The sequence below is a fragment of the Myotis yumanensis genome, unplaced genomic scaffold, assembly GCF_028538775.1.
Source record: "Myotis yumanensis isolate MYYU_CA2020_CCGP unplaced genomic scaffold, mMyoYum1.0.hap1 SCAF_11, whole genome shotgun sequence".
Lineage (NCBI taxonomy): Eukaryota > Metazoa > Chordata > Mammalia > Chiroptera > Vespertilionidae > Myotis > Myotis yumanensis.
The window spans coordinates 54,094,624-54,115,162 of NW_027223762.1; the positions used below are offsets into that span (position 1 = coordinate 54,094,624).

General features: G+C 42.5%; 1 protein-coding gene across 2 annotated transcripts in view; it reads right to left on the reverse strand.

Annotated features, from left to right (window-relative positions):
- The window catches only part of CHMP3 (charged multivesicular body protein 3), a 42,535-nt gene extending 36,528 nt beyond the window's left edge, over positions 1 to 6,007 (reverse strand). Inside the window, exon 1 of one of the 2 annotated variants that reach the window (XM_070429652.1) lies at positions 5,866 to 6,007. In XM_070429652.1, the coding sequence (XP_070285753.1) occupies positions 5,866 to 5,910 (45 nt within the window). In that variant the 5' untranslated portion in view covers positions 5,911 to 6,007. The remainder of the gene's footprint in view (positions 1 to 5,865) is intronic. The other variant, XM_070429653.1, reaches the window with a different exon arrangement.
- Positions 6,008 to 20,539: the final 14,532 nt, after the last annotated feature.

The window sequence follows — 20,539 nt, forward strand, 5'->3', positions numbered from 1 at the left end:
TCTTGCCTGCCTGCCAGCCTGTTACCCCTAACTGCTCCCCTGTTGGCCTGATCGCCCCTAACTGCCTCTGCCTGCTGGTCTGATCGCCCCTAACTGCCTCTGCCTGCTGGTCTGATCGCCCCTAATTGCCTCTGCCTGCTGGTTTGATCGCCCCTAACCGCCTCTGCCTGCTTGCTTGATCACCCCTGACCGCCTCTGCCTGCCTGCCTGATCATCCCTAACCCTCTCTGCCTGCCTGCCTGATCGCCCCCTAACTGTTCCCCTGCCGGCCTGATCGCCCCCTAAATGCTCTCCCCTGCTGGCCTGATAGCCCCTAACTGCCTCTGCCTTAGCACCCGCCACTATGGCTTTGTCTGGAAGGATGTCTGGTCTAATTAGCACATTACCCTTTTATGAGTACAGATGTCAACTATAATCCTATATAATAAAAGGCTAATATGCAAATCGAACGAACGGCAGAATGACTGGTCGCTATGACATGCACTGACCACCAGCGGGCAGACGCTCAATGCCAAAGCTGCCCCATGGTGGTCAGTGAGCCAGAAGCTGGGTTCACGGCTGGTGAGCGCAGTGGCAGTGGCTGTCCCACCTCCGCAGCAGCGCTAAGGATGTTCAACTGACGAGTGGGCCTATGCTGTCAGCTGGACATCCCCCGAGGGTTCCCAGACTGCGAGCGGGTGCAGGCTGGGCTGAGGGACCGCCCCCCTCCCCGAGTGCACAAATTTCGTGTACTGGGCCTCTAGTTGAAAAATAAAAAATTGTTTTAAAATAGAAAAAAAGAAACTTAATCCCCATATGTGATGGTATTTGGAGGAGGGCCTTTGGGAAGTAATTAGGTCACAACAGTAGAACCCTCATGAAAAGGTTTAGTGCCCTTATGAAAGAGACCCCAGAAGCTTGACTCCTCCTCCTGCCATGTGAGGATACCGTGAAAAGATGGCGGTCTATGAACTAGGAATGCGGTCTTCGATAGACACCAAATCTGTGGGTGCCTTGATCCTGGGCTTCCTAGCCTCCAGAACTGTGATAAATGTACGCTGTGAATAAACTACCCAGCCTATGGTATTTTGTTACAGCAGGGGACCAAGAGAATATATAGTGACAATTAAGTTGTTCTCCCACTTTTGACCCTCACTTATCCAGCTCCTCTCCCTAAAGGCAATCTCTATAAACTAGGATTTTGTGTATCCTTCAAGATTTAAAACATATGTAAAACTAGAAATTAGCCGAAAGCAACAAATACAAGTGAATTCAGGCCAGAGTTTGCCTATTCTGATCACTCTCAGATGGGTACACAGGAGATGGTCAACTAGGCTGTACTTCAAATGTGTACACATATTCTCTCCCCAGCTGCACTTCAGTTCATCAAACCAATATTTGATAGGCACTTTATTCTTATTAAGAGAGTTCAACACTATGCTGACCCAGTGGACAACAAAGAAAAACATGATCCTTTCTCTCAAGCTTACACTTTTGCCGAGTAGGCAAAGTAGAAAAGAAATATATTTTCCCAGGATAACCCACTCTCTAATGTCTTCCCTCATCTCCTGAATTCTGCCTAAAACTGAGCTTTGTGGCTCCTCCCCCTCCACCCATCACCATTCCATGAAACCTGCTCTTTTCCTGAATTATCTCAAGTTCAGTTCATGGTACGGACACTCAGAGGGAAGGTAGGTTTGATTAAGGGTGGGATTAAATAGAAACCTAACAGTAATTTTTGCACTCATCCCACATCCAATAGATGAGCAAATTCTAACTGTATATCCTAAATATTTCTAAAACTCATCCTTATCCTCTCTATCCCCATTTTCACTTAGTTGTAAATCCGCATCATCTCTCAGCAGGGTCATTAACTGGCCTCCATACCTAAGTCTCTTCCCTCCAATTCTTACTCCAAATCACTGAATGCTCCCCATAGGCACGGCACACGGCCCTTTGCTAACCTGCCCTCTAACTTACCTCTCCCTCACTCCTGCATCCCACTCCATATAACAGTATCTCTTCTTCCAACCACTCCAAACGTTTTTTCTGGTTCCTCCTTATATATGCAGTTAACTTTGCTTGGACTGCCTCCCCTTTCCTATCCTACACCAACCCATCCACCTAGCTACACCTCTTATGACAAGACCTGATACCCTGCCTGACCAGTTAATCACTTCCCCACTCTGAACAGTTAATCACTCCCTCCACTGTGACATCACAGATCTTATACTTCTATTATTCCTTGTTGCTGTATTTAACCTAAAATATAAGTTAATGTGGTATTCTTTGAAGTTCTCATACAGTTTTATAAACCTGGTACCCACCCAATGCATACCAAAATAAACATTTAAAAAGGAGGAAAAACAAACAAAATGTTTGTTGTATAAACTGAGTGAAACTTTATCTTTTTCTCCATATTCCCTTCTCATTTTCTTCCCTTTTATGATTAGTGCCCCACAACCACGAATCACGACCCAGTCTAAGTCATAAGTTAATAATACGATTTCAGAATTCTGATGCCATGGAAGGAGACAACTCTACCCAAAGGCTAAATCAGTGAAGCCCCCGAGTAAAAACAGCAATTTTCCAACAGAACCTCAACTCCAAGAAGTATCTCTTTCCAGTACAATCTCATGTCTTCTTGCTTCCCATCCCACAAGAGTGACTGGTTTCTAAATGAATTACAAGGTTCCTTCATCCTCAGCAGGCCCAATCTAGTCAGCTTGAACACTTTTTTAAGACAGGACAAGTTTCACTACGAGGATGTCTTCATCAAAGTGTCTGAGATGCCTGGGGAAAAAGACTTTAGTCTGTAAGGCTTCTTGTGTAGCTAATGTTCCTCCGAGTGTCCCTTGAACACTACTCATTTTAGGATTGCTTGACTTTAAACCTTACTTACTCTTATTCTGATACTCATTCATCACTCAATATTTACTAGTACTTAGCACCTACTCTGAGCTGCACACTGTATCAGAGCTCTGGGACCATCACCCATAATTTTCTTACTTGCCTGACCTAACTTGTTACCTGACTTAAGACCTAAATGAAAACCATGATGGTGTGGCATGACTACACCTTGCCTGTTTTTCCTGTGCTAGGACCAAGATCGCATGCCCGCATCTTCCAGTCCCCAGTGGAAAGGGTACCATGAATTTATACTAACTCAAAAGGTGCCCAGTTGAGACTATAGCCTTTAGTAAATTATCTCCTTTTTTCTCTAACTTTTCTTCTCTGTCAATATTCTTATTTTGTTTTAAAATTTTTACCTACCTTCTTTTATTTTATTTTTTAAATATTTTTTTTATTGATTTCAGAGAGGAAGGGAGAAGGATAGAGACATAGAAACATCAATGAGAGAGAATCATTGATCGTCTGCCTCCTACATGGCCCACACCGGGAATCGAACCGTGCCTTCCTGGTTCATAGGTCAATGCTCAACCACTGAGCCACACCGGTCGGGCACCTAGCTTCTTTTATAAAGTTGAACGTATGATTTTTTTCCTTCTCCCTCTTAAAAAAAACACCAACAACCAAAAACTAAAATATCAGACATTACCTGTTTTCTTATTCATATACAGCTCCCAGTACAGTGTCTGTGTGTCAGCAGCTCTACAGAGAAAAAAGCGTTTCTCATCCCTGCTCTACTGGCACTTTCTGGAATTACAAACTCTATGCTGAATAACTGCGGCAGGTGACAAAACACTTTGCTTGGTCATAAGTCATAAGGCATAAAGAGGGCTTAGTAGAAGCTGAACCTAAAGTAAACACAGGCACTCTTCTGACAAATTCGAACAAGATATAATCAGAACTGAAAGGGAAGCTTGGAGTATTGTGAAGAGGAATTTGAAGAAAATGCTGGGCAGACTATGTCCAGCACCAGTTAAAGTAAAAAATCTAATACTAAATAGTCAAGAACCAACTCACACAGGCCAGAGGTGTGTGGAAAACATGACAGTGGAGGGCCAAATCATTTCTGATTACCCCAGTGTGGGGGTGATCACTCCAATTCTTGAATTCCTGTAACTATATATGTGGTACCCAATCCAGACTTGTTCTTGTAATGCTTATCTTACTTGCTTGGTAATTTCCGTGGCTGTCTATTTCATCTTTATAATCGCCCTTTGGCATGCAAATTTTTTAAAAATTTGCATCAATTTTGATATTTTTCTAGTGTTAACTTATTTTTCAAGGTAGGTTAACTCACTGGAACAGTTTACTGACATCATGTTCTCAGCAATTACATTTATCACCTAAAAATAGCCTAAGTGTTATGCAAATAATGCATAAGCTAAAGATCAGTTTAATAGTAATGAGTCTGTTTCCCCAGAATCGTATCTCATTTTATAATGGCAAAGCTAAGGCCAAACAATGAAGGTTAATGACCTTTTCCTAAAATCAAAAATACACTTCTAAAATAACAAGTGTCTTATAATACAGACATGCCACAAAATGTGCATCTATATACTGGTAGTGCTCTATACTGGCAAGTGCAATACACTCTTACCTCATGTAAGCTCCACAATTTTTATTTCACAGGGAGTAAAACAGTATTTACAAGGAGTAATTCCTGAGGAAATTAATATTTATTGAGTACCTACTGTTCTATGATCGGTGATTAAAATATATAACAAAAATGAACACACCACACGCCAGCAACTTCATGATGCACATTGGTTTTTAAAATGTGCCTGCCAGCCCTGACCGGCTTGGCTCAGCGGAGAGAGCCTCGGCGGACTGAAGGGTCCCGGGTTCGATCCCGGTCAAGGGCATGTACCTTGGTTGCGGTCACATCCCCAGTAGGAGATGTGCAGGAGGCAGCTGATCGATGTTTCTCTCTCAACGATGTTCCTAACTCTCTATCCTTTCCCTTCCTCTCTGTAAAAAATTCAATAAAATATATATATTTTAAAAAATGTGCCTGCCAGAGAGGAACGGGTGAGATGATTTATTAAATAAAGGACTTTAGGGATCTTGTCAGAATTCAAATGATTACTCATCAGGTCTTGGGTAGGACTCGAGTTTCCCAAGAAGCTCTTGGGTGACGTTGGTGCTACTGGTCTGCACTTAGATAACAGTAAGCTGTAACGTTTATAAAGAATGAACCCTCGCCAGCACGACTAAAGTAACAAGCATTAGAGTGCGGAGGTAGCGGGCCTCTCACATCCTCTCACCTTCAATGACTCTCAAGACGAAGGCACAGAACAGTGACCTTTGAACAGATCGGCAAGTCTGATACGTGGGGAAGCAGGATTCACACTGAGGTGGACTGGACCCTGCAGGGCACTGTTACCCAGTACCCTGTATCTAAGTGAACAGGCAGATCAGAATTCAAAGCCAGGGTCAGCGATCTTCGGGACCAACCTTCCGGGCCCAGTTCTGCTGTAATGGTTGTGTCGGGACAACGTGATGCCATCGGGCAGGGGAAGGGGAAAACATAGCCCTCCTCGAAGCAGAGCAGGCGGGGAAGGGTCGGCAGTGTCCGGGATCTTCGCGCGAGAGGTCCGAGGGCTGGCTGCCGGCGGAAGTAGGAGGGCGGGGCCTGCGCCCGGGAAAGGGTCCGGGCGGGACTGAACCAACGAGAGCCGGGAAGGGGTTTCAGGGTGAGGGCTACGCGGCTGCCTCCGCGCCCTGTGCCGAGGCTGAGCGACACTCACTCCGGCCCTCGGCGCCCTTGAGTTGTGAGTGCTGAGTAGCGGGCTCTCTTAGGCCACAGCCGTCTCCTTAGAGACGCTTCCTCCCGCCCCTCAGTCGAGTGGGAAGCCCCGGAAATGGCGGCCCAGTGGTACCTGGCCATTCGGGGTGGCAGAGTGTCCAGTCGCTGTACCAACTCCACTGCGCCCCACGCAAATCCACCCCTTCCTTTGCCGCCACCGTGGCCCTTACCAGCTCTTTGGGCGGCTTCTCCTGGGTTTTTCCAAACAGCCCCATGGTTAATGAACTCGTCTTGCCCCTTCAGGCTTTTCGTTCCCTGCGCCCAGGCAGGTCACGGGCAGCCGCCTGGGCGGGGCCGTGAGAGGGAAGGAGACCGACGCCCAGAGAAGGGAGCGGCCGCAGTTAGGGCAGTGCGCATGCGCAACACGGTCAGGCGGCGCTTTGTCCAGAAGATTGACGCGATTGCGCAATTCTGGGCGGGGCTTTCTTAAGGGAGGCGGCGAAGGAGGTGTTTTTCCGTGCGTTGTAGAAGGGAGTCATCTGAAAGGTAGGAATTTATTGACCACACCTGGTGATTACAGCTGCTCCCAGTAGTTCACCTGCACCTGGATGTTGTGACGGAAATCTGGATCTCCGCCCAGACAAGGTACAATGACCACCACTTTCCAAACATCTTCTCCTTGTGTCCCGTAGGCAACTCACAGGCAGCGACCTGCAGAGCTACTCCTCCCCTCTGTAGTCACCTCCATCACCTGGTCCCTAAAACCTGGGCATCATCTTCTCTTTCCCCTTCTTACCAGTTCCCAGCGATTGTAAGCTTTCCAACACACTGAACTCCAGCCTTTTGCTTTCCATCCCAAGTATCCCAGCTTTTACTCAGGCCGTAGCCATTTCAAACGTGGATGATAACGTGTGTGTGTTCCTACTGTGACCTTTACCAGATTCTCAGAAGAATCCGAGACTAAAAAGGTCTAGACCCCTTCTAGTTGGCCAGTCTCTGGTTGAACTACACGGGTAAGCTGATGGTTAGTCATTACCTCACTTCATGATGGTGAAGAGACCACTCATTTAGTGCGGCAACCCCATACCATCTCATGGAAATACAATACGGTACAACCACTTTGAAAGCACTTTGGAACTTCTTAAAATACTAAACATAAACCTATCTTAAGTCATTCCACTGCTAGCTATTTACCCAAGAGGAGAAAAATTATATGGCCTTACAAAGACTTGTACACAGTGTTCATAGCTTCTTTATTTGTAGTAGACAAGAACTAAAAATAATTCAAATGTCCATCAACAGGTGAATGGATAAAACCAATTATGATAGATTCATACAATGGAATACAACTCAGCAGTAAAAAGACCAAGCTTTTGATACATGCATCAACATGGATGAACCTCAAAATAATTATGTTGAGTGAAAGAAGCCTGAAAAAAAAGTCTATAATGTATGTGATTTCATTTATATAGTATTCCAGAAAATGGAAACTATAGTGACAGAAAGTAAATCAGTGGTTGCTAGGAGATGAGTTGGCTTGGAAAAGGAGGAGGAATTGCAATGAGACAAAAGGAAGCTTTTACGGATGATAAACATTATCTTAACTGTGGTGTTGGTTTCACAGATGTATATGATGTCAAAACAAACTGGACACTTAATACGTCCAGTTTATGTCAATCATACTCAATAAAGTTCTTTTCAAAATAGCAGTATATATTTATTGTAAAAAGTAAACCCCCCCATTTATACTTCCTCACAGGTAAAGGTCTCAAAGGATTCACACCAACTAGTTAATATCTATACATATAAAAGCCTAATATGCTAATTGTCCCTCCAACCGTTCGACCAGTCGCTATGACACGTACTAACCACCAGGGGGCAGATGCTCCGACCAGTAGGTTAGCTTGCTGCTAGGGTCCGGCTGATCGGGACTGGGGGAGATGGGGTGGACACACCCTGGAGCCCTCCTGTGGTCCCTCCCCGGCCCTGATCATGCAATGGTGGGGCTCCTTGCCCGGCCTCTGCCCTCTTGCAATCTGGGACCCCTTGGGGTATTTTGGAGAGCCAGTTGTGCCCCATTCCCCACAGGCCAGGCCAAAGGACCCCACTGGTGCATGAATCCATGCACCGGGCCTCTAGTATTATATATTACTAGAGGCCTGGTGCACAAAATTTGTGCACTCGGGGGGAGGGTCCCCCAGCCTGGCCTGTGCCCTGTCACAATGCACGAGCCCCATGATCGATCGCCCCAAAGAGGTAGGCCCCACCCACCCATCCGGGGCTCCTCAATGGATTGCCCCAAAGAAGTAGGCTGGAGCCAGGGGTCCTGCCTCCCTGCCACGGGGAGCCGGGAGGAGGTGGGACTCCCAGGCAGGCTCCCTGACAGCGTCAAGCCCAGCCCCACCCACCTGCATACACCCGCTGTGTGCGCAGCCATCTTGTGACAGTATGAGGGCATCACGGCACGATGACCGTTTAGGCTTTTATTTGTAAGGATGATGCCCTAGCTGGTTTGACTCTGTGGATAGAGTTTTGGCCTGTGGACTGAAGGGTCCTGGGTTTGGTTCCTGTCAAAGGCACATGCCCAGATTGCAGGGATTCCCAATAGGTGGCTGCAGGAGGCAGCAAATCAATGATTCTCTCTCACTGATGTTTCTATATCTCTCTCCTCCCTTCCTTTCTGAAATCAATAAAAATATAAGAAGGAACTCTTACCTTTAAAAAATATTATATATTATGATTATAAATGGTTGGTGTGAATCCTTTGAAACCTTTTTCTTTGGAGAATATACTTTTATTTAATTGGATGATTATACATATTGTTCTGCAATCTCCTTTTTTTTTTTTTTTTTTTGGTGCCCTTGACCGGAATCGAACCTGGGACCCTTCAGTCCACAGGCCGACGCTCTATCCACTGAGCCAAACCGGTTAGGGCTGCAATCTCCTTTTTAAAAAAATTTTTTACGTGGATTTTCATTGTTGTTAATGTCTATAGCTAAAGGATTCCATAGCAGGAATGTAGTAAAATGTAATAATTTCTCTACTGGATGATGTTAAGTGGTTTCAATTTTTTTCCTATTAAATTATAAGTATAGACACAGTTTTGAACTACCAACAGTGTATAAGAGCACCCTCTTACCTAAATCCTTGCTAACAATGATTATTAAAAATATTATTTTTAATTTTCATTTCTAAATGAGCATCTTTTTGTATATTTGTTGGCTATTTTAATTTGTTCTATGAATTGCCTCTTTGTATCCTTTGTTCATTTTCCATACAATTGTCTCTCTTCCTGCTACTTCCCCACCTTCCTTCCTTTCTCCCTTCCTACCTTCTCTCTCTTGAGGGTTCTGTTTTTTTGAGAATGAACTATAAATCAGCAATTTTTCAGGTAGGAGAACACTGGACTTCCAGTTAGTCAGTGGTATTTATTGAATGTCTACTATGTTTCAGACTAGGGAAACTTCAGTGAACAAAAAAGAAACTCATACAATCCAGTGAGAAAAACAGTGGTGATAAATAAAAATGATGGTAATAAACAAAACTACAAATTACTACAAATGTACAAAACTCTAAATATTAAGAAGAAGAACATGGTGATCAGCGAATCTTTCCTGAGCAGGTGATGTGTAAGCTGGGACCTGAAAGATGGAAGTAGCAGAGAGATGAACAGTATCCAGTGCAAAGGAAACAGCGTGTGCCCAAAGAGCCTTCCCAGCCTCCGGGTGGGGATTGTGGGCCCCAGGCATTTCAGTTCCTAAAGGTGACTTGTTCTGAAGTTGGTCATCGAGGGCAGAGGCCAGAGGCCAGAGTGTGGAGGAAGGTTTAATTTGGCGTGTGGCATCTCCCTGAAATACAGAGCCCTCCAAACACATCAATGCAGTTGCTCCTCAGCAGCTAGAAGAGCTCTGTACATCTCCCACACATTTTCTGGCTCCACCCTCAGAGGAACGTATACCCTCTGTTCATGCCCTGACATTGTGTTGGTATTGGACAAAGCTTAAGCTGTGGGCAATGCTTTCTTCCGATATGGACCTCAGGAAGCATGCACCAGATCCTCCCACCTGCTAAGACTCACATCTGAGGGGGTGGGAAGAACTAAGTGAGCAGGCATGCTAGCTCTTCGCTCCTGCCAAGCACAGCAAGTGTTTAACAGGATCACAATTCCCTGCCATATGTCACATAGATGTTTATTCACACCCATTTTTAAAGGCCGTATGTGCATTCTCTTCCTGATCCATGAACAATATTATAAATGCATGCATATCCTTGACTTGAGAACTCCTGCAATGCCCGATGCTTTAAATCTTTCCCTGATTTTAACATGAAAAATAGGACCGTGTCTCCTCCATTCGCCAGGTTGTCCTTGCTTATTTCAGTTAAATTTCCAATTTTAGGGAGCTTCCTGGCTCACAACTATTCCCCACTTATCAGGTAGATTATTAAATGAAATGCTTTGGGCAAGGAAATCACAACCCAATTCCTGGCAGGAATTTTGGCCGATTAAGACCAAGATATACTTTATTTCCTAAAATTCCGTATTTTTTTATTATTTATTTTTATTGATTTCAGAGGGGAAGGGAGAGGGAGATAGAAACACCAATGATGAGAGAGAATCATTGATTGGCTGCCTCCTGCACGCCCCCTACTGGGGATCAAGCCCACAATCCCAGCATGTGCCCTGACTGGGAATGGAACTATGACCTCCTGGTTCTTAGGTTGATGCTCAACCACTGAGCCACACGGGCTGGGCAGTACACTTTATTTTTTATAACAGATTCTTAAAATGTTAGATATAAAGTAACCTTTGGAAAGTTGAACTCCTTCCCATAACTTATATAATAATTTCGGCGTGGATTTATCTTCACTTCCGACTACCCTGCAGATCCCACAGGCTCCTAACCACAGTTATGACTTGCGATAAGGCAAAAGAAAGACCTTCAGTTCTCTCCCACCCATTTCCAACCTTCCCCCACCAACCTTACAATGATACTGGATTAGTTTCCTAGAGTGTGGTAACAACGTATGACAGACCAGGTGTTTTAAAACAACGTAAGTTTATCCTCTTATAATTCTGGGGATTATTAGTCCAAAATAAGGTGTCAGCAGGGCAGTGCTCCCTCTTAGACTCTGGGTAGAATCCTTCCCAGCCTTTGCCTGGCTGCTGGTGGTGGCCATCAACCATTGGCATTCCTCAGCTTGCAGAGGCATCACTCCCTTCTCTGCCTCTATCATCATAGGGTGTTTGTATGACTCAGCTTGGGCTGCCATAGCAAAATACCATAGACTGGGTGGCTAAACAATGGGACTTTAACTCCTCACAGTTTTGGAGGCTGGATATCTGAGATCAGAGTGCCAGCATGGTCAGGCTGTGGTGAGAACTCTCTTCCTGGCTTGGCCATCTCACTGTGTCCTCACATGGTATCTCTTCCTCTTTAGAGGACACTAATCCCATCATGAGGGCCCCACCCTCATGACCTCATCTGAACCTAATTATCTCCCGAGGGCCATATCTCCAAATACCGTCACATTGGGGTTTAGGGCTTTCACATAGGAATATTGGGAGGACACAATTCAGTCAATAGCAATGTTCTCCCCCCTGTGTCTCTCTTCCTCTTCTTATAAGCACACCAGTCATAATAAGGGCACCATAATTAGCACACCACCCTAAATCCAGAATGACCTCATCTTATGTCATTACCTCTGCAATTACCCTATATCCAGATAAGGTCACTTCCTGAGATACTGGGTATGGACTTCATTTTCTGAAGGGGTATAAATTCAACCTGTTACAACCCTCATACATGTACATGGGTCCCCCATTTTAGAGAAGAAGGTGATAGAGGGCGGAGGGGGACTGGTTAGCTGAATCCTTGGAAAATAAACTAATCTCTGTCCTCCATGAGTGGCCCCAAAGTAGAGACAGTTTCCACTTGGGAGGGTTAAGTAGATACCTGAGGCCTGACTCTAGCTTAGAAGACATACCTTCCCTGAGAAATCACAGAAATCACTGCAGCCGCCCACACTGCTACTTAGAGCACGATTTCTACTACTTAAGGGGAATTTACACACCTTCCTTTGTTTTCCCAGAGCACAGCAGAGACAAATTTTTTAAAAAATCCAATTGGAATATTTAAGCAATACTTCACTAAAGTCTCCAAACACCACCAGAACTAGAAGATTAGCATGTGATTTACATATTCAATATTATGGTAGACTGGATAGTCTCTTTTAAAATATATTTTATTGAATTCAGAGAGAGAAAGGGGAAGGGAGAGAGAGAGAGAGACATCAATGATGAAAGAAAATCATTGATTGGCTGCTTCCTGTATGCCCCTCACTGGGGATTGAGCCTGCAAAACTGGGCATATGCTCTGACTGGGAATTGAACTGTGACCTCCTGGTTCATAGATAAACGCTCGACCTCTGAGCCACCCCAGCTGGGCTACAATAATATTCAAAGCAGCTTATTCATAACAGCAAAAACTAGAAACAAATGTCCATCAGTAACCAAAGGAATAAATACATTGTGGAATATTCAAACAATGATATGCTACACAGTAATACAAAAAATAAACCATAGGTACATGCATCATCATGGCTGAAACTCAGTGGGGATCACTGTGCTTTGCTTGGACTTGAGCTCTCTGCACCACAATCAGGAAATTGCCCTATGCATGCAGAGAGCTGGGTAATCATAGGCTTGCCAGGTTAATTTCCCTTCTTTCAAGGATCAGCCTTGTACTGCCTGTTGTCCATTGCCTGAAAACAATGTCCTCATATATATTTGTTTAGTTTTACAGTTATTTATGAGAAGAGAGTGGGTCTAGTACCAGTTACCCCACCATGGCCAGAAGTAGAAGTCCTGAATCATTTTTAGGAAGTCATATGAACTGCAGTTAGGAAAACTGGATGTAGGAGCTGAGAGAGTAGAGATGAGTAGGTAACTGCAGGAATCTTGACTCAGGCTGGGACTGTTGATGCAGGATATTTAGGTGGATGGATGGTTAGTAAAGTTTGGATATCATATGATTGAGATGCTATAATAGTTAAAGAATAACGTGCTGTAACAGAGAGACCCCAAAAATGCAATAATTTAAATAAAATAAAAGTTTGTTTATTTATTTAGAATAGTATAGTGATCTCCATAGTCAGGCTTTCTGTTCCATGAGGTCATGCAGGGACCTAAGCTGGTGAAGTAGCTTTGTGTATTGGTCACACCTAACTTTCTTTTTTTTTTTTTTTAATATATTTTATTGATTTTTTACAGAGAGAAAAGGAGAGGGATAGAGAGTTAGAAATATTGATGAGAGAAACATCGATGAGAGAAACATCGATGAGAGAAACATCGATCAGCTGCCTCCTACACACCCCCTACTGGGGATGTACCCGAAACCAAGGTACATGCCCTTGACCAGAATTGAACCTGGGAGCCTTCAGTCCGCAGGCCAACGCTCTATCCACTGAGCCAAACCGGCCAGGGCGGTCACACCTAACTTTCAAGGTTGCTTTAGTTATTACCATAACTTGCAGGTTGGAAGTAGAGAAGAGAGAGTAGTGATACACATAACCCATGTTTTAAGTCAAGATCTGGAAGTGGCATGCATCACTTTTGCTTACATTGCATTGGCAAGAATTGCATTGTTCACATCTCACTATAATGTGAGCTGAGAAATATAGATGATAGCTGGGTATTTGTTCAGCTAAAATTGTATTATTAATGGAAGAATAAATTGGTGGTAGGATTTGGGAGGGTGACAATCAGCAAGTCTGCCAGGGAAGCTTTTGGGTCATCCAGGTGAAATGCCTAGCAGATAGCTTTATATAGGGATCTGGTATTGAATAGTGTGTAATGGTCTGGAGATGTGGACTCAGAAGCCATCAGCACGGACAAGAGTACTGATAAAATCACTCACATGGCCCTAGCCAATTTGGCTCAGTGGTTAGAGTGTAAGCCTTTGGACAGAAGGTTCACAGGTTTGATCCCCAGTCCTCCATCAGGGCGCATGAGGAGGCAACTAATTGATGTGTGTCTCTCTCCCCCTCTCTTCCACTTTCCCTCTGAAAAAAAAAAATAATCAATGGAAAAAAATATTCTCTGGTGAGGATTAATCACCCACATGAATTGAGCACTGAAACAGAATTCTGGTGAAACAATAACTCTGAAGAAGCAAGGTATGAAGAAGATTCCAGAAAGGAGATTATGAAGGAAGGATAAGAGAAGTGGCAGGGAAAGGCAGGGAAAACCAGGTAGAACAATACTAGAGAAGCCTAGGTATTTCAAGAAGGAGTAAGTAGTCAACAGAATCACCACATGCAGAGAGCTCAGGTAATATAAATACAAAAGTACATTCATTAAATTCAATTATTAACTCAATTGGATTTAATACAATCTATATATGTAAAAGCCTCATATGCTAATTGTCCCTCCGACTGTTCGACCAGTTGCTATGACACACACTAACACCAGGGGGCAGACGCTCCAACCAGTAGGTTAGCTTGCTGCTGGAGTCCAGCCGATCAGGACTGGGGGAGATGGGCCAGACACGCCCTGGAGCCCTCCCGCGGTCCCTCCCCGGCCCCAATTGTGCACCAGTGGGGTGCACCGGGCCTCTAATAAATATATTAAGAATAAACAAAGAAATATTGAATGAGGTAATAAAAGCCTAAGGGATTGCCAATGGAAGCAAAACGACAGATAAGGGTGATGAAAGAGGGTGATTTTAGTGGGGCCACAACTGAAACATGATTGGCCATGAGTTGATAATTATTCAAGGTGGGTACCTGGGGATTCATTATATTAATGTCTCTACTTTTGTTTATGATTGAAATTTCCCAAGGAAGAAATAATTTTTAAAAAATAATTTCTTACCCCCCCCCCCCCAAAAAGCCACAGACTGGGAGAAAATATTTGCAATACATATATTGGACAAAGGACTTAGTATCTAGAATATATAAAGAACTCCTATAATTCAATAAGAAAAAGACAGCAACCCAGTAGAAAAATAGAAAAAATATTTTAACGAGAACTGAAAAAAAGCGGTAATAATTCAAATGGCCAACAAACAAGGGCGGGGGAGGAAAAAAGGACACTTATGTAATACCCTTTGTAATACTTTTAGCGAAAAATTAAAATTAAAAAAAAAACACAAAAAACAAAAAAAAACAAATGGCCAACAAACATATGATAAAAGTCTCAGCCTCATTAGTCATTGGAGAAATGCAAAATAAAAATTACAAAGAGATATCTTGCATCCATCAGAATTGCTAACATGAAAAAAAACAAATCATAACATCAATCTTAGTAAGACTGTGGAGCAAGTAGGACTCATAACACTGTTGAAGAGGGTGTAAATTGGTACAACCACTTTAGAAAACTGTCCACATTTACCAAAACTGAACTTAGGCATACTCAATATCCCAGAAATTCCACCCTCAACAGAAATGTGAACATATGTGAACTAAAATCATATATAAGAACTAGAGGCCCAGTGATGCACGGGTAGAGTCCCTAGCGGCTGCCAGCTGCCGGCCAGGGCCTCCCTTCCCCCGGCTGCTAGCCAGGGCCTCCCTTTGCACCCACCTTGGCCTGGTGCTGCCCGCTCACCTGCTCCACTATCCCACCATGGTCCTGCTTTTGTCGGGGCCCATTGGGGCCGGCAGTGCCTCCACTGCCACCTGCTGCCAGCGCCACGTCGCCGACGCCCGCCATGTTCTGCGCCGTCCCCTGGTGGTCAGCGCACGCCTAACTCCCGGTTGGTCGAACTTCCACCCATAGAGACAATTTGCATATTAGCCTTTTATTATATAGGATAGTCATAGCGTCATTATTTGTAATTGTCAAAAGCTGGAAAATTGTGGTATACTCATACAATGTAAAAGTAATGAAAATGAACAGACTACCCACAATAGAGATGAACCTCACAAACACAATTTTAAACAAAACTTTATACAAAATACTACATGTTATATGATGATTCTAAGAGAATCATTTTTTTAAAAAATATATTTTTATTGATTTTTTACAGAGAGGAAGGGAGAGAGATAGAGAGTCAGAAACATCGATGAGAGAGGAACATCGATCAGCTGCCTCCTGCACATCCCCCACTGGGGATGTGCCCGCAACCCAGGTACATGCCCTTGACCGGAATCGAACTCGGGACCCTTGAGTCCGCAGGCCGATGCTCTATCCACTGAGCCAAACCGGTTTCGGCCTAAGAGAATCATTTAAAAATAGGCAAAACTAATCTATGATTTTAGAAGTTATCAGAGAGGTTACATTTGGAGAGGATGGTGGAAGTAGTGACTATAAAGGAATCGTGGGAGATTTCTGGGATGTGGCAATTCTGTTTCCTTATCTGGGTGATGTGTTGACTTTGTGATAAATTAATAATATGCATATTTAAGGTTTATATAGTTTTATGGATATATGTTGCCCTTGTAAAAACGTCAACTAAAGGGAAAAAAAGAATGTATTTTCCCTAAATGGCTGAAAGTGATTAAAAGACTAGATGGTGAAGGTACTATTTATTTGCTCCATCTTTTTCTTGCACTGTTCCTCTCCTTTTTAATTGATTAGTACCTGTTACGAGGTATCGAAATCTTTTCCCACTTCCCACCTTTGGGTTGCCCTATAGGAATAAGATATTTCAGGAAACACTAGTATGCATTCAGACTATGGAATAATTCTCAGATAAATAAGCAACGTAGTTAACAACACATTCTCCTTGGCTAAAAACTCCAAGCTGTTTAAACAAACTCCAGGTCTCTGATTACCAGAGTCTAAATAAAACACATATATTTCCCCCTAAATGAGTCAGTTAATTTCTCCTTAGAGTTAAAGGAATATAACTGAATGAGTTATTGCGGTTGTTTTTAGCCCTTAGGAAACTCTGAAAACGTAAAGGGTTGTTTCTCCAGTTTCTGTATAACCCTGTCTGGTGCACATTATGCTGTAAACTCTCTTTTGTTTTGGTCATATTACCTCTCATCCTTTCCATAGCCATGAAGTCTGCCTTCACTCAGTAACGGTGGAGAATATGCTTGGCTGAGGCAGAAGGAAACTGCTCTCATGTCTTCTGTTCCCTGCTTTGGAGATGGATATACAGGATAATAGAATGAGTTTGGAGCTGAACTCCTGAGGATGTAAATGTAATACCTTACCGTTCACAGGTTTCTCTCTGAATAAAAATCCTGGTTAAATACGTATCAGGGCGATGAGTAAATGTAAATATTTATTTATATTTCAAATTAAGTTTTTTTTCAACAGGCAAACTCCTGAGTCATTCTCTTTCCCAAGTTGGTGACAGGGTGTGTCCAACTAAGTGTCCAATTCTTGGCTTTCAGCACCTGCTGTTGCTACATTGCCAGTTAACTGCACGCTTTTCTGAGGGTCCTGGCAGGTGGACTGTTTATAGACTTTTGCTAATGTAGCATGCTTTTTGTTAGGTGATGAGTGTGCCAATTGAGTCATTACAGGGACATCAACAATCTAAATTAAGATAGAAGATTGGAGAACGCGGCCTTTGCTTCCGACGCTTAGATTCTAGTATTTTAATCAGGAAAACTGTAAGAACTACATTCTTTTTTTTTTCTCATCAAACAAAATGAGGTGTTTTAAAGCAAAGTAAAGCAATACACATCAAAATTGGTCACAGTCCACCACGTTCTATACTAACAAATCATTTGAACTCTGCTGTTTTAAAAGCCCAAGATATTGCTGTGTTTGGCATTTTAAGAGGTGTCTCCTATACCAGCCTCTGGCAAGAAAGCCAAGAGTCAGCTTGAGATATTTTGTTCCAGAAACCTGTTGTTTTAGCAACTTGGCCCAGGAATCAAGTAAAATGAAACGGAGAACATTTAAACAATAAAAACAGAAGCAGCCCTGGAAATATCAGAATTCTCATTTCACTTTTGCTGTGTCTGAAACCCTGCTTTGTCTTTGTGACAGGACTTAAGAAAGCTCCAAATAAGTTATTCCCGTGGAAACATGTCAGCAGATTCTGCTTTATCAACAATAGACAGTGGTCTCAAAGTGCATGGCCAAATGGAAAGAGCAAGGGATTTTACTAACAGTTGTGACACTGACTGTGTGACACTGTGTATGAAAGTTATTTTTCTAATGTACAACCGATGGCATGGTTTATGGCAAAACAAGTAAGACTGTTAGGCATGAACCTTTTATAAGGGAGACAAGGAACAAGGTTTCTGTGCCTCTAAATAGGTTTTCCAAGAAACAGAAACTTTTCACATTGTTAAAGTGTTCTACAGTTAACCATTTTGAATATCATAAAAGGAATTTTCTGACTTCTTTTGCAGATAGTACTAGTAAAATGTTTTTGTGTGTGATGACACAGTTATTCTTGGCAAGTCAGTGATATCCTCTCAGGAAATTATTTTCCATTGCACTCCCTGGCCACACACTGCTGTTTTTTGTTTTGGTCTTTTTCCCCCTCCTTAATACTTTTATCCCTTACCATCAAACTATTGTAACAATACCTTCTTTGCCTGGCCTGCCTTTAGCAGGATCCACCCCTACTCCATAGTCTCTTTACATGGAGCTTCTATTCTATAGACTAGGAAGCTAGGTCACCAGGCCATTCAAATTCTATGTACAGTAAGAATACATTTTCTCTAAGTAAGCATCTGCATGGCTCTTCATTCATTCAGTAGATGTGTATAAAAAAATTAGATGTCATCAATTAATGAATGGGAAAAGAAGACATAGTATCTATATATATACAACAGACTATTATTCAACTGTGAGAAAGAAGGAAATCTTGCCATTTGTGACAACATGCATGGACCTTGAGGGCATTACGCTAAGTAAAATAAGTCAGACAGAAAGACAAAACTGTATGATGTCACTTCTATGTGGAATCAAAAAGCAAAAAAGGGAAATGGTCAAAGTGTACAAACTTCCAGTTAGAAGGTGAATAAATTTGGGGGATGTCATGCATAGCATTGTGATTGTAGTTAACCATATTGTATTATATACTTGAAAGTTGCTAATAGAGTAGATCTTAAATGTTCTTGGCACAGAAAAAGAAATGGTAATTATATGATGTGATGGAGGAGTTAGCTAATGCTACAGTGGTAACCATATTGCAATAATAAATGTATCAAATCAACACATTGTGCACCTTCAACTCACATGATGCTATATTTCAAGTATATCTCAATAAAGCTTGAAAAAAAAACAAAAATAAACAACAAATAAAAAAAGAAAACATTAGTACCTGAACTTTTACATCTTTTTGGATGCCTTTCTATTTTTAAGCTTACTTTTGTTAATTAAGTCATGTATGCTATAAATTCAGTTAGGTATCCTCTATGTCAATACTAAGAGTATATTTTAAAAGACTGTAAGTAAGAATATTCAAGCTCCTATTATCCCATCATGCACATAAACTAAAAGGAATTGACAATAACAAGTATGCAATTTAGCACCAACATAAAAAGCAACATACTTTTTACAACAGGCATTTCCCTATAGCTGTCTTTTCCACAAACACAATTCTAAGCAAAAATATGGTAGAAAGAGCCCTGAGCAAGATAGAATGTTATACAAAGAGGCTCCCATCAGCTTTGATTTGCTGATACATCTTCTAAAACAATATTTGAATACATTTAGGCAGAGCATACACATTGTTGCTCCCACGGCTCCTTACTCAAACTCTGTTTCCCTGGGCCCTGAAGACATTCAAACTTGAAAGCTGTGTCCTAGTCACATCTTTAACTACAGTGGGGCCTTGACTTACGAGTTTAATTCGTTCCGAGACCGAGCTGGTTAAGGAGCTCGTTAACTCAAATTACTCTATCAACTCAATGCAAAAAATCAGCCGAGAGACAGCTGGTATCTCAAAAAACTCATTAGTCAGGACACTCGTAAGTCAAGGCCCCACTGTATCTTGGTTGTCCTGAATTCTTTTTTTTTTTTTTTTTTTTTTTTTTTTTTTTTTTTTTTTTAAATATATTTTATTGATTTTTACAGAGAGGAAGGAAGAGAGATAGAGAGTTAGAAACATCGATGAGAGAGACATCGATCAGCTGCCTCCTGCACATCTCCCACTGGGGATGTGCCTGCAACCCAGGTACATGCCCTTGACCGGAATCGAACCTGGGACCTTTCAGTCCGCAGGCCGACGCTCTATCCACTGAGCCAAACCGGTTTCGGCATGTCCTGAATTCTTGTAAACAGACAATCAATGGGTTCGTGCTGCCCGTCACTACTTGAGCCAATTAAGCAGAGACAGGGTTGAATCATATATGAGCGGTTATTCCAATACTGAGGGCAATATGGGAGAGCAGCAGGGTAACAACAAAAATCTGCTTTGCCCTCCACCACCAGCCAGCTGCTTGTATGGGTAGAAGGAAAAGATTACATGGGGAAACAGACAAAAAGGGTATGCCAAAAGGGCAGTTTACAGGTAATGAGGCTGGAGATTTGTAATGGCCCGCGGGTATGCAAAGGCTGGGGGTCTTCAAAGGGCCAGCTATGGTTTCTGGCTATGATTTCTGAAACAAGGTTGTTAATCTTTCCATAATAGACAGCTCCCTGTTGGGGAGGATGGGCTGCGTTTCCAGATGAGCTCCCAGCCAGGTTAGAATGTGCCTTCTTTAATCAGAATAAAACAATCACGGTTAACAGAGCATGATTAATATCTCTAACAATTCTAGCTGGTTCCCAATAAGTGGGATCTCCTTCTGTTGCACCTGTTGCACAGTGATATTAGGAAGTAAAATGATCTATATATGGACCAATAAAAACTTTTGGTGAGAAGATAGTATTAAAAAAAGTTAAGGAAAGAAATTGCCTAAATTGATCATAAATCAATATCCTTAAATTATCGACAATAAAGAATAAAATGGTTAAAGCACAGGTGATTAAAAATATAATTTTAA